General features: G+C 43.6%; 4 protein-coding genes across 8 annotated transcripts in view; 2 read left to right on the top strand and 2 right to left on the bottom strand.

Moving 5' to 3' along the window:
* LOC135366820 (UDP-glucose:glycoprotein glucosyltransferase 1-like) overlaps positions 1-1,455 on the top strand; it is a 28,459-nt gene extending 27,004 nt beyond the window's left edge. For both annotated transcript variants that reach the window (XM_064599750.1, XM_064599749.1), the window contains 2 exons: positions 73-232; positions 1,262-1,455. In XM_064599750.1, coding sequence (XP_064455820.1) covers positions 73-232; positions 1,262-1,293 — 192 coding nt within the window. In that variant the 3' untranslated portion in view covers positions 1,294-1,455. The remainder of the gene's footprint in view (positions 1-72; positions 233-1,261) is intronic.
* A 177-nt stretch (positions 1,456-1,632) lies between these two features.
* On the bottom strand, positions 1,633-5,640 carry LOC135366823 (histone-lysine N-trimethyltransferase SMYD5-like). Its single transcript, XM_064599756.1, has 10 exons — positions 5,510-5,640; positions 5,117-5,365; positions 4,913-5,028; positions 4,578-4,821; positions 4,089-4,159; positions 3,915-4,021; positions 3,655-3,711; positions 3,486-3,580; positions 2,945-3,015; positions 1,633-2,882 (listed from the first exon to the last, which is right to left on the bottom strand). The coding sequence occupies exons 1-10, from the start codon at positions 5,555-5,557 to the stop codon at positions 2,771-2,773; spliced, it is 1,170 nt and encodes a 389-aa protein (XP_064455826.1). The 5' UTR covers positions 5,558-5,640; the 3' UTR covers positions 1,633-2,770.
* A 190-nt stretch (positions 5,641-5,830) lies between these two features.
* LOC135366816 (transcription termination factor 2-like) lies at positions 5,831-23,926 on the top strand. Of its 4 annotated transcripts, XM_064599744.1 has the most exons (19): positions 5,841-5,902; positions 5,960-6,283; positions 6,340-6,538; positions 6,602-6,833; positions 6,929-7,068; positions 7,204-7,323; positions 7,407-7,630; positions 8,424-8,599; positions 9,881-9,945; positions 10,052-10,134; positions 10,201-10,292; positions 10,374-10,503; positions 11,243-11,419; positions 12,976-13,031; positions 13,098-13,251; positions 13,859-13,941; positions 14,012-14,086; positions 14,153-14,334; positions 23,463-23,926. In XM_064599744.1, the coding sequence occupies exons 2-18, from the start codon at positions 5,984-5,986 to the stop codon at positions 14,292-14,294; spliced, it is 2,448 nt and encodes an 815-aa protein (XP_064455814.1). In that variant the 5' UTR covers positions 5,841-5,902; positions 5,960-5,983; the 3' UTR covers positions 14,295-14,334; positions 23,463-23,926. The 4 variants fall into 4 exon arrangements, with proteins under 4 accessions (XP_064455815.1, XP_064455813.1, XP_064455812.1 ...); XM_064599745.1 differs by having other exon boundaries at positions 5,831-6,283; positions 6,605-6,833; XM_064599743.1 differs by lacking the exon at positions 23,463-23,926 and adding an exon at positions 15,523-16,027 and having other exon boundaries at positions 5,831-6,283.
* Positions 15,991-26,435, bottom strand: LOC135366817 (shootin-1-like). Its single transcript, XM_064599746.1, has 16 exons — positions 25,731-26,435; positions 25,282-25,376; positions 24,606-24,666; positions 23,658-23,752; positions 23,410-23,578; positions 22,176-22,273; positions 22,009-22,090; positions 21,296-21,390; positions 20,637-20,783; positions 20,389-20,524; positions 19,598-19,718; positions 19,466-19,530; positions 18,508-18,590; positions 18,393-18,446; positions 17,408-17,555; positions 15,991-17,330 (listed from the first exon to the last, which is right to left on the bottom strand). Exons 1-16 carry the CDS (start codon positions 25,819-25,821, stop codon positions 17,236-17,238), a joined length of 1,635 nt encoding a protein of 544 aa, XP_064455816.1. The 5' UTR covers positions 25,822-26,435; the 3' UTR covers positions 15,991-17,235.
* Positions 26,436-26,490: the final 55 nt, after the last annotated feature.

Here is a 26,490-nt window from a genome sequence, read left to right as displayed (position 1 = left end):
TCAGGCACGGTCGCATGGGTGGTGGTTTAAAAGCACTGCCGATGCATATCGTTGCACTGTTGTATCCCGTAGTGTAATAATCCCAAGACAAAGGAACCGAAGTTGGTTGCGGCAACCCGCATCATTGCGGAGTGGAAGGATTATGACGAGGAGCTGAAACGGTTCATTGAACGCTACGAGAAGGGCGAGACGGAATCGATCGAACTACCGGACACCAAGAAGATTAAAGAAGGTGAGCTTGCATTTATTCACAATGCGTACAAACAGCTACGATAGCGCGCTCTCCTTTCGACATGCCAGCAGTGCCTTGCAGCATGATGGCGATCTCTGGTAGTGAAACCACCCAGAATTGAATTGACTGGTGATTTTTATTTAATACATTAGTACGTAAAATAATGAATAAAAATAAATAAGTTGATAAATATATATACAATATAGCCCGGTCAAGTCCCGGACTTGACTTCTTGGAATATTCCTGTGCCTGACTCACCGACAACCGCCTGTGGCGTGCTTTGTACCGATTATGACGTCATGCACCAAACCTATTAAAGCAATCTGTAACCGCCTGTGCATCTTTTGTCCTGACGAAGACAGTGCCACTGTCGAAACGTCGACCCATTTTTAAATTATTTTTTTTTTTTCATTTAACTTTTCTGTTGTCCGCGTCTTTTCCCTTCCACAACTCTAAAACGTGGCCGTTTGATTTTTTGTACTTCCCTCGACCTATAATAATAGCAAATATAGAATAATAAACCCTTAATTTATTATGTGTCACCTTTATTTATTCTAAATTTATTTTTATTTTATTTTTTATTTTGACTGAAGATTTCAATCACATCCTACTGATCATTACATCCACAGTGATGGGCAGTGCTTTTGCTGCCATAGTTCCCACTATAGCGCACTGCACAGGCTTACCTGAAAGCCCAAGCCCGGCTTGCAGGCCTCCAGCCTGTGCTACGCTACTGTTAGCCACGGTCAAACCTTTATGGCCCGCTACTCTGTGGTTGATGGGCTGGGTTGGGTAGCCGACGCATTTCAGAGGCTCAGGCCCGAGAATGCGTCCTATGCAGTGCTCTAGCTCATACAAACACGTGGTGGGCAATCTTAGCTGTTCCTAGGTTTCTCGCCTGGCACCCGTAATGCTTTGAAGGCCGTGGCTTGCATGTTTTAGGAAAGACTGTTTGACGCTGTATCATTGCTACAAAAACAGTATAGTAGTACTACAATTGTAACTAATTTTTCTTTTCTTTCCTCAAAGGAGTTGCTCCACACATGCACGCAGAGTTATGATGTATGAAGAAATTTCTCCTGTACAGCAATTGCCACTGTTTGTAAGATCTTTCTCAAGCATTGTCATCTACATCAGCCATTGTTGCCATAGTGTGTGATGCATCTTCGAAGAGGGACTTTTAAATAAACCATCACACAGTACACATCTCTTTGGGGAAGCTACCACTCTTTACTTGTGAAGTTCAGTGGGAAGAAACTGTTAGGCTATGCTTGGAGGTGAAAACCCAAGCCCCCGCTAAAGCCATTACTAGTGACCCTGGTTTTCTGCTGTGGCAAATTCAAACTTCTGCGGCACAGACTTGTAAGTTCCGCGATTTTCCACGGCAAGCACGTTGCTGCTTGAAATGGGAAACGCTTTATTTTTTCTTGGGTAATGTGGGAACAAAAAACATTTTATAAAATTACAGATTCAAAGCACCATTGTGGCTCAGCATTACATACATGGTATCTTGTGCTCTCCTCTGACAAAGAATACCGTCTGTCGCCTGCAATCATTTTATACCTGCTGAACGATCTTACGGCATCTACAGAGTCTATAGGAAGATTATAGGAAGAAGCTTACAATACATGCCCTGTGGAAGATACATCTCTAGGACACCCTTTTTGTTTCTGGGCTGTAGGCACTATTTAAGTCTTTTAAGGCAAACTCCCAAACATCAAATCAAGATCCCCTGTGCCACTACTAAACACAGGAGGGACGCCGCCCCTTCCTGAGGCGGAGTATGCGCAATAAACTGGGGCTAAAGTTATCTTAAGCTAAAGTACAATCTGTCTCTGTTGGTCCTGCAGCACAGGCAATTTCGTAAAGCAGGCATCACCTCACGCAGGGAAGCATTAGGTGAAGCCCACTTTAGGGAGGTGTCATTTTTATTCTACGAATAGTCGGATATTCGGAAATCCGAATATTGCCTATTCGATTCGCGAATGAAATGCTTCGAGTGATTGATATTTGATTCGAATTCGAGAACCCGAATATCCGCACACCCCTAAAAATAAGGGATTCCGTAAAATTCCGCGATATTTCGCGGAATCACGGAAAACACGGGGCCTTAGCCATTACTGTAGTGGTTCTCATTTACTTTTAAGTAGCATTCACACACCATTCTTTACGAGAAACCAGAGCTCTGGTGCCAGACAAACTCCTATCCCCAACAATACTGAATATCCTCTGGATGTTCGAATAATGTCCGAAGGACATCTGAGGGATATCCATCGGACGTACGAATTCGTTAGGACATTATTCGTACATCCAGAGGATATTCGGTGTTGTTGGGGTAGTTACTCAATCAGGTGGTCATTTTTTTTAGTTCCCACTGTTCTTTAATCAATGTATGCAAGTGGGCATTGAGAGTATTGGGCGCTGTGTTTGTCGTAATAACGCTGTAACCTAATATACATTTTTTGGAAATTTCTTGCGAGTGTATTGAAAGATACCATGATGGGGGGACAAAAATATAATGACTGAAATTCCGCAAGTCTAACATTCATCCTCAGAACTGTCATCCTCCATCTCCTCATCACTCGTAACGTCGGGCTGATCGACCTCTTCTCTGCACCTTTGACATTCACAGCTGAGAAAAAAGTTTTCCCTGTAACCAATTCACGAGTGTTACTAGTGCACACGTCGACGGGCAGAATATTTGGCGCTCACATTAAGAGTTTTCTTCGGGTGTGCCTGCTGCGGTTGAGACTGCACTCATCGAGGTACGATACCGTGATTTCCTGAAAAAAATCTCAACTGGTAAGACTAAATCCAACTACCTTATGGCGCAGCTTGGTTTCCATGTTAGGTACAGCTCAGGTCAAGCTTAACAATAACACTGGAAAAAATTTGGTCTCGTTTCCCAGCGCGATAACAGCCACCCTTGGGGCACTGGGGGAATGTCGAGTTAACGGAAACCTTGCATTAAACTAACAGAATAATTTTGTTCAATTAAAATATCCTCAAGGGTTGCTGTAATCACGCTCGGGAACGAGACCACATTTTTTTTCCAGTTTTATTATTAAGGTTGAACGGAGCTGTACATGAGGTAGAGCTCAGAGCATGACTCTTTCATTCAAGTGCCATGTCACCCTTAGCAGTTTACAACTCCTGACACTGGAACGTGCTGCGTACTGTATCATCATGGTAACACACTGTACAATATGCCAACGGGACCGCCCCCTCTTTTGTCACTGCATGGCATCCTTACCTCTCCCGATGCAATCTCTTTAACCGCAGTCATTGCTAATATGTGGTTATTATGCGGGAAGGCTGACTCTGCATTTGGACTGCAGCTGTGTGAACCTAAAGCAAAAGTCAAGATGATGTAGACTGACCAGTAACACATTACTACTATGTGATAAGACACTAGTGCTTACATAAACTCTGCAGTGAATAAAGGCCAGATCCTTCATTATTCAAGAATGTGCCAGATTCTGCAAGCAGAGCAGAGAGAGACATTTAACTGCATGTGCTACATTACTTATACCCCATGACCAATATGAGCAATCTCGATCAACAACACTGCACCTGATAAATAACACAAAACAAACTTGCACATTTGCAGCTTCGAATTAGCAGTGTCTCACTACACATGTTACTGCCAGCTAACATTCCTGAACATGCACATTATTCTTACCTTTGTTAATGTCATCATACAGCTTATCAGTGGCAGCATTGAGATTTGTGGCATCTGGTTCTGGGAGGTTCAGCTCATCACAGTTCCTCACCCACACACTTAAGGCACTGTCGATAAATAACCGCAGGATGACATTGTAAGTTTTGTGTTTGACAAATCCAAGATACACTTTACCTTGTGCCAATTGCTTGTCCCATCCGCGCTACCATTGCTAATAACGATCTAAATCCCGCTGGCGTTGTCCACTGCGAGAGAAAAACAAATTGCATGCAAAAAATTTACTTGCAAGTAACAGATTGTAACAAGTAGCAAAAGTAGTAGCAAGTAACAGGCAGTGGAGTCAGTCTGAAGAGGTGAGTGTACACTCTGAAAAATTAAATGATGGTTTCATGATTGGAAGGGTGGATCCACACTTTCTGAGGGGTGGTCCCGCAGTGGACGGTGCCTGAAATCAATTGAAGTGCTCGGTGACTACAGAAATTGAAGCAGGCCAGGATATCTGGACCTCTCCCCCATCCTAGATCCACACCTTGTCATGCGCAACTGATGCTTTGGTATTTCATGTTCTCACGAGATTTTCTGTTTGTTTCATGAAAGCAGTACTTGAAACTATATTCTACAACACATTCCATAAGGTATCAACTTAATGGACATCACACTCACATGAGTAACTGATGTTTCGGCAGCAAATATGCTTGCAATGATTTGTCTCAATGATTCAACTGCTTCGAGGCTTTGTTTCCCAAAGAGCTTCTCAAGCAATAAATCTTCCTCAGCAGCTGACATACCACCACTGAAGTCCATGAATCGGGTAACTACAGCTTCTTTATCACTTGCTTGAACTACTGTTGCGAAAATGCGAAGAACAAGTGTAACGCTTGTAGTTTCTGGAGGGTAGTGCAACTTCCTGTGAAGAGGTAGGAAAGCAATGATTACATCTCATTGCAAGCTGGATCAGGAATACATGTTTTTTTTTTTTTAAGTACTGTTATCCGTACTTCCAAGTATCGAGCAGCTGCTCCGAAAGTTCCCGTTGACTGCACGATATCGCACATATCACCCGATGGTACCGAGCTAATGCTTCTAATTGGCAAGCTTCACTGCAGTATCTCACCTTTTAAAAAAACGCAGGAAATTGTTTTACGAGTTCTAACGTCTCACTCTTCAAAGGTTTACACTAGAACTGTTCATGTTCATACTACCTGGCAGGATGCGCAGGATCTGTGTTCCTCTTTCCTTGTTGTACAACACTGCATGAACGGAAGGACTAACGCCTGGTTCGCAGTGAGCCGTCGGGCATTTTCCTCGGCTGTTTCCAAAGGTCGCAAACAGAAGTCGCAAGAATCATACTTGCAGGTCCGATTCCACACGAACTGGCTGCTTACCAAAGGCGACTCGCAGAACACCACGTCGCCAGGGGAAAACCTTTTGGAGGCAAACACTCGCCTTCGCTAAAACATAAGGAACGCTGTACAAACCACTGACGGAATAGAAGAGTTCCTATGACAGGACATGCATGCATGACATGACCCAAAGTGCTCCTGTCCGCGTATTGATCGTCCCAGACACTCGGGGAAATGTTGGAAAGAACTCACCTTTATTTCCGGGACAAGCCGAATCTCCACATCGGATGCGCTTCCCATGTTGATAGGTAAATAATTGAGTAGTTCTTTGAATGAGTTAAAGCACGAATACGAAACACGTGGGATTATTTACAAGAGTACAATGCCGAATCAGCCGCGACATCGTGTCGAACGCGTAGTACGGTGTTTCCCAAATTACCATTTCCAACATTATTGCAGCCTGAACAACTGAAGCGTAAAATTATGGCATTAGTTCCAAATATCCAATTTTATTGGGTATCTTTTCTTCAGTATTTTTCGCTTTTTGTGAATGCGAAACGAGGCCCGGTAGACTGTGCGTAGCCGCGCGTGTATGGCGGTTAACGTTTTCCTATGCGTTTTACCGGCAAATTAGGCAAAGTTGTGGTAAATATATGCATGTTGGACTTTGTCGACAGTTACCCATTTCTCTTTGTTTCATAGTTTTCGTTCAAGTAGCTAGATGCCATGGAAGCAGGACATGCAGAGAGTTTGCAGCAGAAGAAATGTACTGCTAATCCAAAGCAGACTTCTGCTAAACTAGAAGAGAAAAAAGTTCGCAGTGAGGCAGTACACTTGGGAAAACAAGTATTACCTAGCTGCGCAGATGATTTACAAAATGCTAAAGATTCAAAAGAGCGTAATGTTGACCAACGGGGAAAGTGTGACGCCAAAATCTGCGATGTTGCGTCCGTCGGCCAAAATGTGCAACCGTTGCGAGACAGCAAATCGAAAGCGCTGCTCGAACACGAAATAGCTCAGAAGAAGGTAAGGTTTCGGTTGAAAGTTCGTTAATTCGGATGCCTAACGTCACATTATTTCAGAAAATCATAGGCACAATCAACTTGTCTACCCTTCCAGACAAAGGGGAGAGACTTAAAAATCAGATCAAACAGCTCGAAGCTCAACTGTCCACTCTTTCACTGGAACGTGTGGCTGGGCAACAACCAAGTTCTTCGCCCGAAGAAGACAAGAAACAAAAGAAGAGCGACCCTGCTGTGTCAGCACAGCCTCTTAAACCCAGTGAGGCACTCTTTTGCTTAATTTAACAAAGCAATATCATTGATTCAACATTTTCAATTTCAGCAGCAAAGACATTGTCACCTCATAAGGAAGAAAATGTAGATGGCCTTCCAGAACAACGGTTACAGACGTCGCCATATTGGAGCATCTACAAGAAAGGTGTAAAATTAGTTTCTCCAATGCCACTTAAAAAGGCTGCTACTACTGTACCACGTCCAGTGGTGTCAAACACGATTGGTACCAGGGTTGTAAGCCTTCAGGCTGACTCTGATGAACATCTGAAAAAGTTTGTTCTGTAAGTCTCTTTATATTAACAATTCGTCACGTCATTAGTTCCCCGCTGTGAAGCCATAATCAACCTCGAGATGAACTGTGGCGTTTTGTGCGCAGGAGTTTGGAGACCCAACCTCGAGAAGATGATGAATTTGAGCAACCGGAAGGAGTGAAAACTCTCCTTCTGACACACCAGAAGCAAGCACTTTCTTGGCTAGTGTGGAAAGAGGCGCAAGACCCACCTGGTGGCATCCTTGGTATGATGTGCTAAGCAGCAAATTTTCATGAACCAATTCCATCAAACCATCAGAGAACCAAAACACCAGAGAATCAAACCATCAGAGAACTAAACCATCAAACATTCATTAACCAGAGTATAACCTCCTGTGCAGCTGATGGCATGGGCCTTGGCAAAACTCTCACCATGCTCGCTCTGATCCAGCTGCAGCTTTCCAAAAGGAAAACTGCGCAACCGAAATCGGTAAATCCCGAGGGTGGAAGAGGAAAATCTGGTACTTATTTTTTCAGCCATTGGCATGTGTCCGTACAGCATTCTTAAACTTTAACGTTCCTACGTTGTACCAAACTCTTTCAGATGTTCTGGAGTCTCTTGGTACACTTGTTATATGTCCCCTGTCGCTTCTTCATCAATGGGTAGGGGAAGCAAAGACACACCTCTCTGCTACCTGGTCCGTACATGTGTACCATGGGAAAGGTCGAGGAGTGCGCCACGACGAGTTGGTTGGACATGACCTCGTCGTTACAACTTATGACACCGTCAGCAGTGAGTGGGCGCGGGCCACTGCTGCTGGAAGAGGGGTATGTTTTGTGCCTTAAAGTTAGGCACGTAAAAAAAGTACAAGCATATTTTAATGGCATAGTAAAGTTTGAAGTAAGTTCGCATTATAAGATGCACTTTGCAGTGCTGAGGTACCCAGAGAAACATTCAGTGCCAGTTTCATTCCACACTTCCTGCTAATGCTGCTCGTGGAACCATTTGTTAAACATGTTGAAAATCTGCGTCTGCTGGATGTTCACCGAGCTCTTGTTTGCTCTCGCTGCCACGCTACTGAGCAGGGCAGCTGGCACAGAAGCATTATGCTGCCTGTCGCTTAGCAGAGTACCTCAGCGACAACACACAGAAGTCAAACGAAGGCTCCAGCATGAACAAAACAGAAAGCAACTCCTAATATGCACAAATGTTGACAACACCATGGACAGAATTCGATTTTGAACATCTTTATGTGATTCTGTGATACACACATATCCGATTATACACATATCTGAGCGACTTTAATCCAAGTTCAAGATTAATTAATCCATGCCCCATAAAGTTTGCATGGCATGTGGATTAATTTCGATGACTCTTGGATTAAAATCACCGGGAAAACCTGTAGATCAGTTTGCCAGTTGCCTCATGTGGACGCGTGGTAGTAACACCTAAATCTGGTTCGACATAGAGCAGCATTTATTTTGTTTCTCCTGGATTCCGATACTTTTTCGTCTGCCGTTATAAAAAGTCATCCCCCCCCCCGCCCCCCCCCCCCCCCCCCCCCCCCCAAAAGAAAAAAATGGAGGCGTTGTTATTTTTACCAATAAATTTTACTTTCAGTTAGCCCCGCTCTTCTGCGTGCATTGGGAAAGGATAGTGCTCGATGAAGCACACTGTATTCGGAACCCCAACACGAAGCGCGCAAAGGCCGCGTGCGCCCTACGTGGCCGCCACCGCTGGGCTGTCTCTGGAACTCCCGTTCACAACGATGTTGGTGATGTGCGCTCCTTGTTGAAGTAAGATACTCTATCACTTTAGTCACTACCTTAGCATACATTACACTATACCACCATTACTACTATATCACTGTCTATATGTCGCCGTCACATCTTGTCACTAGGGTGTGGATAAATATGCACTAAAAACTCCTGAACTATGCACTGAAAATCTTTGAAATATGCAGTAAAATTATAAATATATGCAATACTTTTCCTTGTTCTTGGCGCAAAACAATGCATTGAATGCCTATTTTAAAAAATTAGCATTTCCTTACGGACCGTCGGGTGAAATAAAGCCGCCTTCATTATGCAGTACACAACAAAGAATATTTGCACCACAGATATAAACCGCCCGTCTTAGTAACGGTGGCAAAGGTAAAGTACGGCCCATCGGCCGGCCATGCACACAGTAGTGTGTGGAGCAGCCAGAGTGTGTGCTGAGCACCGCACCTTACCCCACCAAGACATCCAACATATTAGATTCTGACCAGAATTTTTGCGAAAGAGGACCCAAAGCTTTCCCGAACAAAACCATCCATGAAAAAAGAAATAAGCTCTAGCTCCTGAAAATATGGCAAAATATGCGCTATGCACGCATATTCATGCATACCTTCCAACTCTCCCCGATTCATCTGGGAGACTCCCGGATTCAGACCAGTTTGTACGATTGTACGGCCGAGAAGCAAATCTCCCGGAAAATGGAGTTTCCCTCTCTATATCTCAAACGCCAGCTTTTTCTCTGGGCGCATAGACGTCAATCCAATACCAGCCCAATTGCCATCGGCATCGCTGCCGCTTCCTATGTGTTACGGAGTTCAAGGGTTCTGGTCGTGGTTCTAGTTCTAGCACTTCTAGTTTCCGGGCATTTCCTCCATGTTTTCGGGCAACAAAGGTGCCTTTGCACTAGCTGTTTTGACCTTGCGTACCTCGCAAAGAGAACAGAGACATAGTTTTGTGTCCTCACGTTCTTTTGAGAAAGTGTCATAGCCTTGCCACAGCTTGACACCCAGATAGTTTCTTGGAGAGGGCAAAGTCTGTTGCTGCAAAACTTGTGCCCGATGAGCCTGCTGGGGTGAAGTGTGCTCCTGTTACATATGCAAATAAAAGCCACCCAACATCGGCTTTCTCCGCGCTTCGTAAAATTCGGAGTTGGGCGACAGTATGCTTCGAATAATCCGGTTAAAACTGCATGCGCTTTATACGGGACATAGGGGAACTTCGAATAAAGCGATAATTCGAATAAAGCGACTTCGTTGTAACGAGGGATTACTGTACATTAATTGCCACTTCTGTATCCAGGTTCCTGCAGTGTGCACCATTTGACGACGATGTTTTCTGGAAATCGTGGATGAAGAAACATCCAGGTTAGCTTTCTAACTCGTTATTGTACGTTACGTGTCTCTCCTCTGGCTGTAACAAAGCCCCATAGTCAAATGAAGGAAGTGCTAAAGCTGCCGAACGTTTCTTAAGCTCCTGAAAGCTTGACCGTGGTAATCAAGTGCCTCCTCTTGCGTCGGACAAAGGAGAAGAAAGGCAAGGATGGCAAGCCTCTGGTATTAACATATTCAGCGTGACGACTGACCGCTGTACATTTTCAATGTTAACACAACGCACCACAGGTGTCACTGCCGGAGAAGACGATTCTCGTCCGCAAGTTGCAGCTTCGAGGAATCGAGAAAGACATCTACGACGACATGCAGAAGTGGTCGATGTAAATATCCGCAAGCCTGTGTTTGTTTATTTATTTATTTATTTTATTTTCATTTTTTTTCTGTGGTCATTTGACGCGCAGGTCTAGCGGCGTCGAGAAGTACGTCGATCCAGTTACAAAGCGAGAGCTGTACAGGAATACTGGGTCGCGGTTCTTTGTGATGCTGATCCGTTTGCAGCAGGCCTGCTCACATCTGTCATTGCTGCGGAAGGTAAGCTAAGGGTGGACTGAACCCTAGCTTTATGACGACAAATTAGCTAAGCGAAAGGTACGCTGACAAAAGAGAAGGCTACAGTGTGCTCCTTGTCTTTAACATTTTCAAGAGCAAATATTAATAGAGCCTAGAGTTTTCGGGAAATATTTTTTTCCCAAATTCGGGGGGGTCAAAATCGGATAGATGAACATGTGCTCTAAATTTGTGAGAATTTGAGTGGGAAAACTTCCAGTATGCTAAATTTGGGGGAGAAATCTGGCTTAGCTACTCAAACTAATTGTATTGGATTACAAAATGGTGATGTAACTGCATTTGCTGCCAAACAAGTTAGTGTGCATTCCTACAGATGTCTCAGTAAGGGCAGTTTGCCAGGTAAAAATCAAGTTTCACCCTAAAGAGGCAACCTTCAGTTCGGGATGCGAATTCGGCGAAGAATCGGGTTAAACCCTAAAACTTAAGGCTCTAAATATTAGGTCGTACTCCTACTAAAAGCGCTAAAATGACGACATTTTAAACAAGTGTACAAAAACAGCATGCATTTTGCTCGATACCGCTGTGATTATATTCTGCCCGGAACGCAATTCTGTTAGCATCTGCCTGTCTTATCATTTGGTTATGTTATAATATAAATGCAATCACTTTCATGTGCCGCGGCATGCTTTGGTAGCATCATTACTTGGGCTGTGCTAAAATAATCTGTCGCACATATAGCTGATTAGTTGCGCCATCTTTGCAGAAGGCACTGGACGACGTTGCCGTGGACGAAGACAGCTTCCTGGCGGACTGCATGTCAAGCCTGAACATTAGTGAAGATTTATCCAGCAGCGTAGCAACGGCAGATAACCTGGGAGCTATGGGGTTGGAGAAGTATGAGGGTCGACCCGAGTTTGAACGGGCATTTACAAGTTGCAAGGTTAGTATGCTCGTGCCCTAAATTAGTCTTCCTTGGAAATATCTGTTCGTAGCAAAGACAATAAACTTCACTGTGTCAGCAGTATTTGGTTGGTGTTTCAAAACATGGAACCGCAGGTGTACTTCACTGCGTCCATATCTTCACTATGTGCAGGTTTACTACGTAGGGGTTGTACGGTATTGAGGCAGTAGTGTTGTTTCCGAGAAATGGTCCGATGTCATGCCATTAATATACGCATACCTGCCCTGAATTTGATTCGATGTCCCGATTGTATAGACGAGCAATGAACAAGTGTACTCGGAAAGTTTCCTGCGGCGTAATTAGAAAATTACGCGTAGTCTGAAACAACTCTGCGAAAAGCTGTTGTCCAATATTTCGAGTGCATAGTATTAACGTGAATGCATACTGCATGGTGTAAATGCAATACTGCTCGTGAGACGCTGCAAGTCGTAGGAACCGTCCACCAGACCTCGGCAGTTCTGACTTTCGCTCACTCAAGTTCACTCACCGTCCGCCAGCTCTCGGCTAGCTCAGTCAAGTTCATTCACCATCCGCGCAGTTCTTAGCTCGCTCACTCACTCTCACTCACTGTCCGCTAAACTCTCGGCTCGCTCATTCATGCTCACCCACCGTCTCGTCACTCGAGTTCATCCACCATCTGCCCAGTTCTCAGCTCGCAAAAGCGTCTTGCGGTCTTACGGCTGTTCCTTGTCTTCCGTCACCTCCCTCGTGTGTCAACCGAGCGGATGAACACGAAATGGACAGCCGGATAGCTGATCCAAAGAATGCTGCTCCGCGCAAGAAATATGTAAACCGAAACCAATTAATTACTCAGAAAATCACTAAGTGTCGACGCGTTTTTTTTTTGTTTTTTTTCTTGCAATATTTTTTGCTGAAGGTCCCGATGCGTAAAACAGAGGTTCTGTAAGCATGCGAAGTAAAATTTAAGAGTTATGATGTTTATTTAATTAGTGAGCGTATGCAAATGGGTCGCTCACTACTCAGTTCATAGCCCATGTACTGAGGACCTTTACCAAAAAGAAATTTCTTCAAGGGCACCACCTGTTCACGAATTATTCAGCCGGGGGATTTTCGTGAAACACCATGTATACCTGTACGTGCTTTTACATATTTTCTTTCCATTTATAAAGTATATCTGAGATCCATTTGGGAGACGTTTGGCATGCCCCACGATGTTGCGTCATTCGCAAGACAGGTCCACAAAAATTCTTCATGCTTCACCATATCAATTGTTTTGATGTTTAATTGATTAATTTATTTATTTAATGATCGAAACGTACAAACGGAAATAAAATTTGGGGTGTGTTCAGGTGGAAATTCTGTGCCAAGCAAAGGATCCTGCAAGATATCGTGGAAAAACTGGGGCCATACCAATGCACATGCCCATAAACATGTATTAATACAAATATACCCGCCTGGCAGCTCCGGTGCCCTCGGAGTTTGATTTCTGGTGGATTACTGGTTATGTAGCATGCACTGCGAACCTCATTTGAAAACCTCGCGTGTGGTTGCAACTAGTTCCCCTTTCATTTCAGATCAAAGCCCTCCTGGATAGCTTAACCAAAGTGATGCTGGATACCGGTGACAAGTGGCAAGTTTTCTTTTCCAGTAATCTTGGGAGTTTGCTTGGGCGAATATTTAAAAATTTTTATTCTAGCGTGGTTGTGTCAAAATGGACATCGATGCTCGACCTTGCACGAGAGCACATCGAGAAGTCTGGTTTCCGGTGCCTCGTCATCCAGGGCAACGTGAATGCTGCAAAGAGGGCGGAGAACGTTCGAAGCTTTAACTACGACAAAAACGGCCCGAGGGTAAAAATATATTATATGTAACCGCCAGAATTGTAAGAAGTAACTTTTGAGAAACCATTGAATTACAACTACGACTACATGCTCGTAAAGGTAACTAAGTTACAACTACAGAAACAAGATCATAATTGTAACGTAATGACGATTGCCCTGAAAAGTATTTGAAGGAATCACTTTTTCTAAGCATGCCTTGTTGTTCATAATAAAAATATATGCTATCGCAAGTCAACTGATGATTTTCTTGTGAATGACTTGACTGTGTATTTTGAGTAGGAATTTGTGCTTTGCAGAAACATAAGAGCATGACTGAACTGAGGCTGCAAAAGCACTGCAGAAATTTGGCGAATGCCCTAAAGGTGTAAAGGTACCACAGTAAAACGGTGAAAAAGGCAGAATTTAAAATAAATTTCAACAGTGGCTCTAGGAGCATTACAGACTGCTTGCAAAAGGATTGAAGATGCAATTACATAGTACATATCAGGAATAATTTGAGTACCGAGAACTTAAATATTTACAATAATTTGACTTTTAATTAATCATTTTACATGCCTCATAATTACTCCCTAATAGTAAATACAGCTAAGCTGATGCATAGGATGGCTTATTTTAGGTACTGCTCCTCTCCCTCGATGCCGGTGGTGTGGGCCTCAACCTTATCGGAGGTAACCACATGTTCGTACTGGATGTTCATTGGTACGCTTGTTTCCACTCTCCACTACAGTTTGCGTTATAATGGCACATTGTAAGTTACCCTAATGTTTAGGAACCCTGCTCTCGAACTGCAAGCCTTCGACCGTGTCCACCGTGTCGGCCAGGAGAAGCCTGTCACAATAAACAGGTAAGCGTCGCATTTTTCGAACAAACGCTGTCAACCAAGCCTAACTGACACCTCTTGCAATTGCAGGTTTGTGTGTACGGGCACGATCGAAGAAAAGATCTTGGAGCTCCAGCGGTACAAAGAACGGCTGGCTGAAAGTGTGGTCGGCAAGCGGAAAATCACGATGGAGGATTATAATTTCTTGTTTGGCATCGGTGCCAACAGATGACGTCAGTTGGCCTAGTTTTTCAACTGCTATATTCATTCAGGTGAGAGAAGTTTATATGTGCAGCGGGATGATGCAATGTATATCAGAGAGTCAGTGCACTGATGAGCAGTTGGGTCTCGTTGTTTCTTGTGGGGTGAAGTGTAGTTGAGGTGGTGGTACTGTGTGTGTCTGTTCTGTTCTGTTCAATTTCACTCCAGGAAGTACGCAGATACTGCTACTGCGATGTATGATGTGCCTGTACTCTGTTCATGTCTGTATTCAGTACAGGTGTTAAGGATTATTGATTTCAGAGATGACACATGTTTTCCTTGCAAGGTACGATTATACCTGTGATATGATTATCACACCCCTTGATGACGATAGCAATAAGGGAAGTGGTTCTCTTGGAGGACCCGTGATCTGATCACTGCTTTTTAAGGGTGCCTACGACCACCTTAAAACAATACGTCTTTATCAGGTGGAGAACCACGGGACATGCTCTGTGGAACTCTGGTTGAGAACCACTGAATCAAGGAACACCTGGCATGTTGTACTTGTTTTTACAATGGCTGCAAAAACCAGTGCATGTCTTTTTGTTCACTGTCGCGTTTGAGTATAGTCCTGTCTAGCAGTCATGGCATACAGTAGATATGATTTACTGTAATCCCACATATGGTAATAATGGGCACAGACACAACTCTGATTGGGTTCAGTGTACCTACATACTGTGTACAAGAAATGCTCTGTGGCATGTAATTCGCTTGAAGTTCACCTGATAGTTTAGCCTGGCTCATCTTTCAAACGTGCCTTTTACCTGTTGCCATGGTTGTCGACGACTTATGGAAGCTAAGGCATTATTTTACAAAATTACATGCAAGAGTTTTACTTTTAAAATACTTTGGAATAACGGGTTCAGGAGCTCTGCGTGCGTGAGAAATAGCGTTATTGCCACTGCGCACGCCCAGAATGAAAACACAGCTTTTGCACGTGAGCTCACTGTTTATTGGAAATTGCGGGGCCATGCAAAGCTGCTTTTGAGGCTCTGCATTGCTCTCGGGACCAACGGGAAACTGCGTGAGCATGCTGTCGTCTGCTAAATGTCGCCAAGTAGTTCACAAGAAAACCGTCAGTTGACTTGCGATAACATATATTTTTATTATTAACAAAAAAGCATGCTTAGAAAAAGTGATTCCTTTGTTTATTTTGAGTTTCTATTCGTTTGTTACTTTTTTTTTTTCTTAATTTCTAGCCGTCACGGCACTGCAAGCGACGGATGCATGCCAGCAGCCTTACGTCACGGAAACATTGTTCTATCAGCACTGTGCAGACAGGCCCGTTGGGTTCGATATAGCATTTACGTTTTGCATTTGCGTTGCAAGCAAACGCTGTTCCAAACCTCCCTATTGCTCTTATTGTTCATTTCCTTGTGCACTTTGACACCAGGATGGTAAATATGCAGTCTTTGTTTTTTATAGTGGCAGCTGTCCTAGTGCCATTCTTACTTTTACCCACTATGCCACGGGCACAGGTTAGGCATGTGTGTGCATTGTGAAGACCTCAGGTGAAATATCAAAATAAGGAATAAAAATGATGCAGGACATGCAGAGAAGGTATTGGCAAGTACAGGTGAACAGCATTGTGCGTATCAGGTGTAGAGTTATTGCCATACCAGTTATTGTGGGAACGGTCGTGTAGAAGCTTGCAGAACAAAAACAGCTTGTTTATGACGTACGAAATCTTTAATAATGCAATTGATAACAGAAAGGCAAAACAAGTAGCCCTGATATGTAGATGCCATCTGCAGCCTATCAGTGGCCAAATAATGCATTTTTAATTTTTTATGGTTTACACTTCCAATATTTCATTTTTGAAATAGGTATATATCATCATTTGTCGTGTCATGGCAACTCGGTAGAAAGGGTAGGGCTTATTCCAGGGGTGATGTAGGGGCTTGGCTGCAGATGTACGTGCACCATATATGTACATACTAGAATAACTGACTAAAATACTAAAAACTAACTAAAGAAATGGGATGTTTGCTGGCATTGTGATGTTACACATGCCATTTTGAAGCACCCACAAACAGCAGTACCCAAATGCTGGTGCTTTCGCCGCTTTGGGGATTGCAACCCTACTAGCACGGCAGACTCGTGTCACATCTTCTTCGGAATGCGGAGGGCAATGGACGGTTGAGAGCACCTTTAATGAAACGAGACTTTCGTGCAGAAGGCTGCGTTCCTTCGGGTGAAAACATTGAATATGAGAAGGTCCATGAGGGCAGGGGAGAGCTGCAATTTTAACACGTACACATGTGACTGTTTTTTTTTTTAGATGGCACTTTCAGTTTCTTGGCTGTCGATGGTCAGTTTTATGAACATTTAGTTGCAGAGTGTTCCAACCTGCGATATTCCCTGACCATGTTGAACGTTGTGCTTCTCTTCAACATCAAATTTCATTTTTGGGAACTGCCTTTTTGTAAGGAATCTCTTTCTCATTTGGGAATTCTGTTTAGATTTCTTTTTAGTATGAGCTCCTGCATGCCTCCGGTAGAGGCTTGCTATTGTCCGCCACCAGTTTATCCGCTTCAGATGCGGATGACTCTTTCATCGATGATGCTGAAACACAGAGCCTTGTGTAAGATTTGCATCCTTAGAGTGTTGGAATTCAAATGCATAAGGGTTATGCGACGCCCATATTGGCCGGTATTTCGAGGAGGATGCTGAGAAGGATCCCTGCTGAAACAGGACTTTCTCTGGAATGTTCCATTGATGTGATGAATGGATGTGTGAAGTGTGAGTGACAAACCAAATAACACGAAATCAGTGAACGCAAACACTGATTCCACGTTGTTAAACCGGAATTTCCATTCATGGATATTCCATTCCATATTGTGCTGGGCTTCCATCGGCCAAGCAAGCACAATCCTTCACTTCATTGCTTGCATAACATGGAAGCAATTTCTTCAACTGCTGTGTGATCGAAGCTCCACGTCGCTGTCCCCCTCCGCGGATCCGCCTGGTGGGCTCTCTTCCGGTAGTTTGTCACCAGCAGGTTCGTCTGTATGGCAGTGATTGTGTCACAAATTACTGTGCACTGTCTTCCATGGAACGAGGACACATAGGTATTAAGCATACCTGACAGCTTCGTCCTTAGTTTCCTACGTAGAAATACGGTCTGCAGCTCATCATCGGCGCTGCTGCTGGTAGCGATGTCAGAAGTGCTCGTCGTCGTGCTTGCACAGTCGAGTTCCTTGGATTGGTCTTTTTTGCGCTTGATACTATTCTGGTTTGTCAAGGAAAGATCCGAATCACAGTGAGAGCTTTGAAAGCATTATAGACTTTTTTTTTTTACTGGAAAATATATAAAGCAAATTTTATTGGTCTTATACTGCTGCATAATGCAGAGGGGAAAGGCTACCCAAATTGTACGGTTTATGACACAGAACTCGGCTGTGTTGCCGGAGTAATTAGTATTCTGCTTCCGTGCAATTTCTGAATGACGCATACTGACATTGGGGTATAATTAGCACATCAGGCAACAAAATGTGTTCTAGTATAGAACTGTTAGTTTTTGAAATATTTCATTTGGTATACCTATGCATGAAACACATAACGTGTGTCTTACAGAAACGTTGCTATGACTGTGACATAATTATGAAGACCGAATGCTACAGCAAGTCCCGTGGAGTTTGTTCTATTTCTACTTGTAGCCTACCCCCAGATATGCAAAAAAAAAAGTAATATAACAGCTTTAGTCACTAAAGCGCATGGGCATTTAGGAGAGTGACAGCACCTCTGCAACAACAAAGCCAAAACAGGGTGAAGTGTAGTTATTCGTAGTCCAATGACGGCCTAAGCCACCTGTAATAAAACACCGATTTGCGCATCTTCTAGCCTCGGTTAGCTTGTCTCAAATGTATCATTTTTGTAATGTTGCTTTTGCATTGATATGATTGTAGGAAGGTGTCCTGACAAGGTCATACAGCTGTGACAGCAATGCTTAAGTATTTATTCATTAATGTCCCCCTGAATACGTAAATACGCAGGCTAAACTGCACCTACACGTCCCCTCTTCCCTTAAAAAAAAAAAGCAAAGGATGAACTGAGGCCACAAACTTACAAGAATGTGAAGAACTTCATTCACTGCAGGTTCCTCTACTTTGTGGTCTTCTTTCTAAAAGACAGGGAAATGGATTAATGATTAAATTTCGTTATAGAGCAAACCAACAACTTACTTCTGCTACATGCCTAGTGGGTCGCAGGTGAACGCCTTTCTTGATTTCGTCAATCATTTCTTCCATGACTTTCATTTGAAGCTCTGTGCAACAAAGCAGCATAACTACAGGGTGGTAAAGGCATGCTAACACTAGCATGTGTCTCTGGACTGCGGTGTTTTACGCAGCTTTTCTCAGGTTTTTTTTTTTTGCAGGTACGCAGTCGCTGGCAAGTAGCTCAAAATAGATTCTCTGACTGACTCTTTCCGTATATCACCTGCCTCGGGTCTTTTCGTCTGGGAGATTCAGCGCTTCTATTTATAATTACCTCGTTTGGCTGTTAGGTGCTGATATTGCTTCCTGTCCTGAGCTTTTGTAGTATGCGGCGTCCTCAATGTCACATGCACAAGGTCACTTAGCTCATTTGTTGAGTATTGTGTGTATCAGTATTCACCAAGTTTCAACGACAATCGGCGAACTGAAACCTTTATTTTCGGGAAAAAATATAGTTTTCAGACAGAGCCCAAAAGGGCACAGACCAGCCTCTTCTACTCCGGTGCTAACAATCTATGTCTAGAAAATGAGAACCACTACATCTCCTTTGTAGGGCACTACACTGGCTGCATTCTCATGCCCGAGCTTGGCCTTCCTTTGATTTACCCGCCCGGGACCGGCCCGAGTTTGGCCTTCCCTTGATTTACCCACCCGGGACCGGCCCAAGCGCGGCCCAAGCTCGAGGAGCTTCCAGGTTGCCCAGCCTGTCCCATCAACTACAGAGTAGCTGGCTGTAAAATTTGACCATGCCTATATTTAACAGTGGCATAACACAGGCAGCCCGATCTAGGCCCGTCATTGTAAGGGCTGGGTCCCGGCTTAGGCTCGCCAAAGGAAGGCTTTACCCAGCCCTGGGTCGGGCTTTTGGGTAAGCCCGAGTCTGTGCAGTGCTCCAATACTAAGCCTACAGACTTAACATGCTTACCTTTTTCTGTTGGCGGACTGCGTGCACTGATCTTTCTGGCAGATGTGATTAGTGACATCAGAGACCTTTGCAGGAGAGAAAGACAGGGCTGTATGCGAAGAGCGTATAAACGCTGCAAAACAAATTGCTCACCTAAGAGGGTTGAATGTCGGTGGGGGTGGGGGTGGGGGCGGCGGGGGTGGGGGCGGCGGAACATAGCTCGGAAGCTCCTTCTCTGTCCGCATTCTCTCCAGTTGTGCCTCCAGGTCTTTCACTGGAATACATTTTGGGATATTTGCAACTTGGTGCACGTTGTGGAGACATGTTCTTATTTTGCGTCTACTAATTGTTGTGTTGCTGTAAACTTTGTTTATTACCCGTGCCTATAAAACGAGACATTACAAGCATTCTAAATACAGGAACACATTTTTGCTCTGCCCGGATACCAAGGTTTAGGGCTCAAACATGGCAAGAACATCAGCAAATTAATGTCGGTATGCAACGCGAATAAAAATCGTGGCTGGTTTGATACTTTAGCACGCTTTATCTGCATCTCATTGGCTACCCATCTGCTTTGTTGATGTCCGTCACCGATCTGCATACCGCAGTTATTATTCATACTAATCTGCTAGTGTTCCACTTGCATTCACAGATAGTGCAAGGCTTTAACCACATGCTCTCGTTTGCATTAATGTTGTGACAGTCGTTTGGTTCAACATCCCCTTGGCTAACATTTCTATTCGAAAATCAAAACGGTCCAGATCTGAACCCTGTTACAGGCAATGTTGGCTGTCTTGTGAAATACTTGATTCACTTTTCATTGAATCTAGGCTATTTGGATGCATTTCTGTTGTCACTAGATGGTGCTCCTCTCTGCGATTGTTTGCCTTTTCCTTGAAGAAACTAAGCACGTTGTTACAGACAGCTGTATTGTACAGATTTACCCCTCGCTTCGAGCGTGCTGTTTGTCTTGCTTGCTTCAAGAAGCTTCTGATCTGCTTCTTCAAGGCACTGGCTGAGCTGCTGCATGGTGGTTTGCCCAGACTCAGCCAACTGCAATTTTTCTTCGAGTTCCTCAACCTGAGTGCATAAAGAGACAGGTATAGTGCACCGTGGGTTGTGACCCCCTTGACAGACTAACATAGCCCCCTGTGAGGTGATCCATATCTTAGCGTCACTTATTTTCCCTTACCCTTTTTGTGTGCTCCATTCTCTGTGTCTCCAAACTGCGCTCCAGTTCTTGTATCTCATTGAGAGCCGCTTCTAGCCTCTTTTCGGATGTGGCTCGGCTCATCAAGACAACACTCTGACGTACGGCTGCGTTCCTTTCACTTTTCAGCTGTTAATCACAAGATGGGAGTCATGCATGCTTGCCGTGCAACAACCATCAAAAGCATAGGATATTGCAGAATAACAAAGTTCACTGCTATAAGCGCCTTGCACACGTAACTCAAGGTGACGGATCCTTTACAAAGGCCATATAAAGCTGTGCCGTTGCAAGCAATTGCATTCACAGCATTCCAAGAAGCACAACGTGCCCATTTCAGCAGAATGCCAGAAAGGGACAAATCTATGGAGTCTAGCAGGGGTTCAAGGAATATGCAAAAACATGCTGTGCTTGTACTATTAAGCAGTTTTCTGCTTGCCTGTTATTTGTCGGCTGCCAACCGCTTGTGCTACTGTTTCAAATGTTGGCACAGAAATCAGAAATTTGTGGATTTTGTGCCATTTCATGAAATGAAATCTCAAACTCATTGCTCACACTATGGGTGCATATTTCTGCTGTGTCGCAACTCCTGCTGTTGAGGGTGCCACCTGTACACATTCAGTGTGTGACCAATCAAGACTAACCTTTGCTGCCAGTACTTGAACAGTACGAGTTTTTTCCGACTCATCTCCCAACTTCTTCTGCAGCTCAAAAAATTCTTTGGCTGCCAAAACTGACACTGAAAGCATGAAGAAACAGAAAACTTAATGTTCGAAGTGTGCTACTCTGTAAGGAAGGTACAAATGCTAGTGCCTTCTGCACCTAGTTACATATCAGAAAAAGGTGTGGGTGCACCACACATTGAGAAACTCTGTCACCAGAGTGAGAGGAGGATGGGAAAAATCAGCTGTATAAAAAAAACGGAACTTGGACATTGAAGATTTTGCAGTTTTGCAGCTTTTATGCTGGAGAACAGAAGCTCACTGCGGTTTCGATTCTTGCGGATTAAGACCCACAAGGTTGTGCTCTACAACTCTGCAGTTAAACCATCAGCCTATTTTCACTAATTAAGGATAATTATGGAAGTTGATGGAAACATGCACTAACTACCGACACAATATTACCTTTAAGGAGTCCATGTCAGGCACAAGTATATCATATCAGCCAGACGCCTCAAGAACAACAAAACACCCGATAAAAAAAAAAAAAAAAAAAAAACTAAACATGCTTGTTGAGTGATTCCTTGTTTACACATAGAAGTCCGTGCCCAGAAGCAATTTACGACCATCCAAAGAAGTATGTAGTATTGAGAAGCGTACATTTAGAATGAAGGCCCATGTCCTGGGTAGCAACTTACCGCGATTCAGCCTCGAGTACTGACTCTCGTACTCCTCTATTTTACTGAGTGCTCTCTTGTGTGCTGCCCGTTCCAGCTCAAGCTGTAAATTAAAATGCGCGCTTGGCATTAGATCAAAATGACCTTCCCAGAATCGTGACACGCTTTATGCTGAAAAACTTTCGTACCTCAGTTGTCATCTGATCGTTTGATTTTATGAGGGCACTATTTCTGTCCTCTGATCTTTGCAACTCCTTGTTCAGGTGCACTATCTCGTCCTTAAAACCTGAAATTTTCCACGCATACTTTTCAGAAATATACACCTCCGGATCAAAGTGGTTCATTGTGTTAGCAGTGCCATATGGCAGTTTTCAGTATGCACTGTTTCGTCCATTGTGTGCGAATGTGCAAGGAATTTTCAATTGCAAAGTTATAAAATTGTAACTGCAAAGTTCTCCCTCTTACTCTTTACTTATAGTAGAAGGAGAAACTTGCAGTTGCTAAACATGGTAGTACATGTTCTGAAATCGAGGAAGGAAGAAAAAAAAGGACGAACACCAACTAAAGTTCGCTCAAGAAATGGTCCCGTCGTTTCGAAGCTACAGAGTTTATCCCCCACAATTGCGTCAAACATGTTCACCTTCGTGTTCTTAAATATGTAACAGTATTCTGAAGTAGTAGAAAAAGCTGGGTGGCTCTTGTCTGTCGGCACACTGTCAGGCTCGTGATTGCACGTCCGCATTTGAACAAATGTCAATTTTGCTTAGACACTTTGAGCAGATCACTTGTGAGATACTCGAGGGGGCTTACGGAGCGAAAGGTGGAAACATGTGCATCTGCCATCCCTCCATATCTCTGTCTAACCGAGAAGTCGCCTACGTGGACGTCAGTTGAGCCTTGGGAGTGGCGTGAGAATTCTGCCTTGAATGCAGAGTGCAATCTGCAGCTGCATGACGTTTATGGTGTACGTTTATTCCCATGTGTGCCGATTAAATGTGTAGTTGCTGGTAGTCTGCTGTCCTATCTTCTCTGTCCCCTGTTCCCGTTTCACACTTTTTTTCATCATGTACGTATAGGGCCCTGCGTTTTCGGGTTTTATGTTTTTTGAAAATCGGGATAAAAATCGGTGTTTGTTTCGGGAGCAGGAAAACAGGGTGAAATTGGGCGATACTATCAGGTGGAAAAGCAGATTTTCGGGTCGAAAAAAGAAAAAGAAAAAAAGAGCGCTTCTCGCACTTTAGATTAACAAAAGATACGAAACAGCCATGCTGAATATGCAGTGCTTAGCATTCAGCAGCACCCATATTGGTGGCTGATTTGGCACATTGCCAAGCTAGTTTTCGGGTTTTAACCCAAGTGACGACGGTGCTAAAATCAGGTTTTACGGGTTTTACCCTAAAACGCAGGGCCCTGTGTACATACCAGCCACTATCTGCTTCCATTGCTCTACTTCACCATCTTTGACATCCCTGCAGGTGTCGCCTGCCTGCGGGACTTCGTCTGTGATTTGGATGTCTACGGTTCCGTGTGGTGCAACTTTCTGCATCAGTGCTTGTGATCTTCGCTTTAGATCCTGGTTTTCCACGTACCACTGTAAATAGTTATTAAATTTAGCTTGCCAGAAATTACGCCGGTGCTCGTGTTCCTGCTTCAACATGCTCTACGGTTACCTGAGTGGCCTTCTTGAGAATCTCCGACGTGGCCTTCGATTCGACGTTGTACCGCGTTTGCAGGTTGCCATATTCTTCGCACACTGCTTTGGATGCTGAAATAAATGTAGGGCCCCCAAAATTATTTGGTGAACACCTTCCTCCCGGTTCTAGAAAATGTGAAGATGTCTTAATTTGCGAGCTATGCAAGCACGTTAAAAGCTAAAAGTTGCGTGCAGTTGTTGAGTAATGGCTAATAACCCCTTTTGTTTGGCAGTTCTTCCACGTAAATTTGCAAAATTACGTATGTGTAATTCTCTGTGACCCCGGTGCTCATCACACAGACAGCGAGGGGCTCCCCTTGCAATGAGACAAATTAGCATATGTCAAGCTAGAAGGAAAGTTGTCATTCTTAGGCAAAGTAAATGTCGTTAATACTTTTCCACAGAAAAATGCTCCTGTTAGCTGCTCAGGTCAATTCAATTCGATTTCCAGTCGTAAACGTGGTTAACACTTAAGAAATTCCGTGTAACATTGTGGCATTACAATTTTGGTACACTGTTAAATTAATCCTAGCAATTAATTTTAAAATACCCTAAATTAAATTGAAAGTCTCCAACGTAAATCTTAAGCCCAAATTGTCGTGGACCTTTTCAAAGGAGAGGGCTGGGCCACCCCCTTCTAGCAAGCCAAGGTACTGAAGGAAAGCAAAAAAAAAGAACAAACACTTGCACCTCTAAAAAAAAGGCTGTTATGGCATCTAAAAATGCTCCAAAAGGCTCCAAAAGTTCAATAAAGTCCATGAAAAGGAAGGCAACCCCCAAAATGTCGCACTTAGGCGTTTATAGGCATTTATAGGCAAATACCTAAAATTTCGGGCTCGAGCAGTCAGCATACGTAGTCCAATGTCTGCCTCAAAGCATGGTTAAGATGAGGAAGCATAAATGAAACATAACTACAAATATTTACCATTTTGTAGCTGCTGGAGCAAGATATCTTGTTCTTGTATTTTGGCTTTGAGAGCAGTGTTCTAGAGTAATTGGATACTGTGCAGATTAGAAAGTGTTGCAGTATACCATGTCTTTTGTTCATCACGTCGCAAGTTGGGCATTAATTAATTTGTACAAAACAAGTGCATACAAAACACGCTTGTACAAGTTCATACAAAATGCGTTGCTTGTGCTGTGGACTGTTAAAACCTAAAAATTAATAATAAGAAAAAAGAAGATATGTGTATTGGTGATGACATTATCCATATTGCTGCTATTATTTGTTATGCTGCTGGAATGTTTCCGGTATGAGGGTGAAATCTACGTCTTTGTAATTACTTTCCAAAAGATTAACCAGACAAAAAATTACAATGAATTAGATTACAATGGGAGAGAGCGCTACTACAGCAGTGCACATTTATATTTATGTGCACGTGCTGCATGCAATTACTAATCAGTGTCACTAGCAAAATCAACTGAAGCACAGACTGATTCTTGCTGACTTGGCCAGATGTATACTGACCGTTTAGTGTATCAAGCTTTACGTTCTACTGTGGTGCTGAAGGTCATGTGGCACAGCACTTCAGCTAGGCGGTAGTTTATCCACAGTCACAAGCACAAGTGGGGTGTAAGACAGCGTATGCAGTAGGGCATACCTCATTTCTGTATTCTGTTGCAGTCCTTTTGAGATCGTTGTACTTCGTTGCCAAGCTTTCTGTCTGGGGTGTTGCTTTCGTATTCATTGTTACAACTGTGGAAGGAAGGAAAACATGTCGAAAGCAACACAATTAAAGAAGCACAACGCACCTCGTTGTCTGCTCTGGATTTCTACATTTTTGTACATGTTGTTATATACGTACGTCTACACAGTTACATGTACATATGGCATTTGTCATTAGTTGGGCTATTACAGTTGTGCTACTGGTTGATTTCAGTTTATATGCTATTTATTCAATAGTTTATAATGTTATATATATACATATTCAGTTTATATATTATATTCTTTTATTTAACAATGTAATCTAGATTTTAGATAATATATTCCCAGCATATTTTAGATTATTCTAAAAATACATTCTCCTAGAAGACTAAACCATCGACTCACCTATGCGGGGTATCGCGTCATCCGTGACTGTCGATTCTTCGGTATCAACAGTTGACATCTTCGCGACACTTGCTTGGGATGCGTCCTGCATTACTGAATGATATCGTTCACTACACGATCAGTTGCCTCAGCTCATTATCTGTTGTGACTCAATGTCGTTACGAGGTTGCTATCACGCTGATGTTGCACCAAACGTTGTTCAGGGGGAACCTGATCTTGCATAAAATACCCCTCCCCTTCGTCTGCGACGTGTACACGTATAGTAACGCAGCACGCTACCTGGTAAGGCACAGCGCACGACCGCTAAACTGCACACGCGTGCAGAATGCGTGTGGAGAATGAAACATGGAGCTAAGCGCTAAACTGTAAACACTTGGTTAAATGACCCTTCGAAAGTGAGGAAGCGCAAAGGGGGCGTATACTTCCTCTGTAGACGAGTACCGGTGTTATCGTTGCATAGCACATTGGTGGGCGGGCGCACCCCGTAGAGCTCACACAGGGGGCACCCCAAGGGATCTTAATGCGAACTCTGAAATCTAATTATTTGTTCCAGAAGATTGACTTGCGAGCGACTGTCGTCTGCTAATTTCTTGACATTCCAAGTGTCCAACTATGCGACCCGCATAGTTTATACCCGCACCCTTCATTCACATTAACTCTGGCGTCACTTCACTCCAGAACATCTGTTTCGCAAGAAAGGTATCGTCTTGACAAACTTCCTTCTGTTGTGAAAGTTTCTATCCGCATGATAACCAGTTTC

The sequence above is a fragment of the Ornithodoros turicata genome, chromosome 8, assembly GCF_037126465.1.
Source record: "Ornithodoros turicata isolate Travis chromosome 8, ASM3712646v1, whole genome shotgun sequence".
NCBI classification, from domain to species: Eukaryota; Metazoa; Arthropoda; class Arachnida; order Ixodida; family Argasidae; genus Ornithodoros; species Ornithodoros turicata.
This window is presented reverse-complemented; position numbering and strand designations above follow the sequence as displayed.

Excerpts from the sequence above, each read along its gene's own strand:
- LOC135366823 (XM_064599756.1), bottom strand. The coding sequence starts at position 5,557 with ATGGGAAGCGCATCCGATGTGGAGATTCGGCTTGTCCCGGAAATAAAG. Across the intron at positions 5,029-5,116 it reads GATCCTGCGCATCCTGCCAG|GTGAGATACTGCAGTGAAGC; the intron begins GTAGTATGAACA and ends TTTTTTTAAAAG. Across the intron at positions 4,022-4,088 it reads GGACAAGCAATTGGCACAAG|TGCCTTAAGTGTGTGGGTGA; the intron begins GTAAAGTGTATC and ends ATTTATCGACAG.
- LOC135366816 (XM_064599744.1), top strand. The coding sequence starts at position 5,984 with ATGGAAGCAGGACATGCAGAGAGTTTGCAGCAGAAGAAATGTACTGCT. Across the intron at positions 13,032-13,097 it reads CTGGATACCGGTGACAAGTG|CGTGGTTGTGTCAAAATGGA; the intron begins GCAAGTTTTCTT and ends TTTTTATTCTAG. Across the intron at positions 13,942-14,011 it reads TTCGTACTGGATGTTCATTG|GAACCCTGCTCTCGAACTGC; the intron begins GTACGCTTGTTT and ends CCTAATGTTTAG.
- LOC135366817 (XM_064599746.1), bottom strand. The coding sequence starts at position 25,821 with ATGCAGGACGCATCCCAAGCAAGTGTCGCGAAGATGTCAACTGTTGAT. Across the intron at positions 18,447-18,507 it reads CCACTAGGCATGTAGCAGAA|AAAGAAGACCACAAAGTAGA; the intron begins GTAAGTTGTTGG and ends CCTGTCTTTTAG. Across the intron at positions 17,331-17,407 it reads ACTAAGGACGAAGCTGTCAG|ACGAACCTGCTGGTGACAAA; the intron begins GTATGCTTAATA and ends ACTGCCATACAG.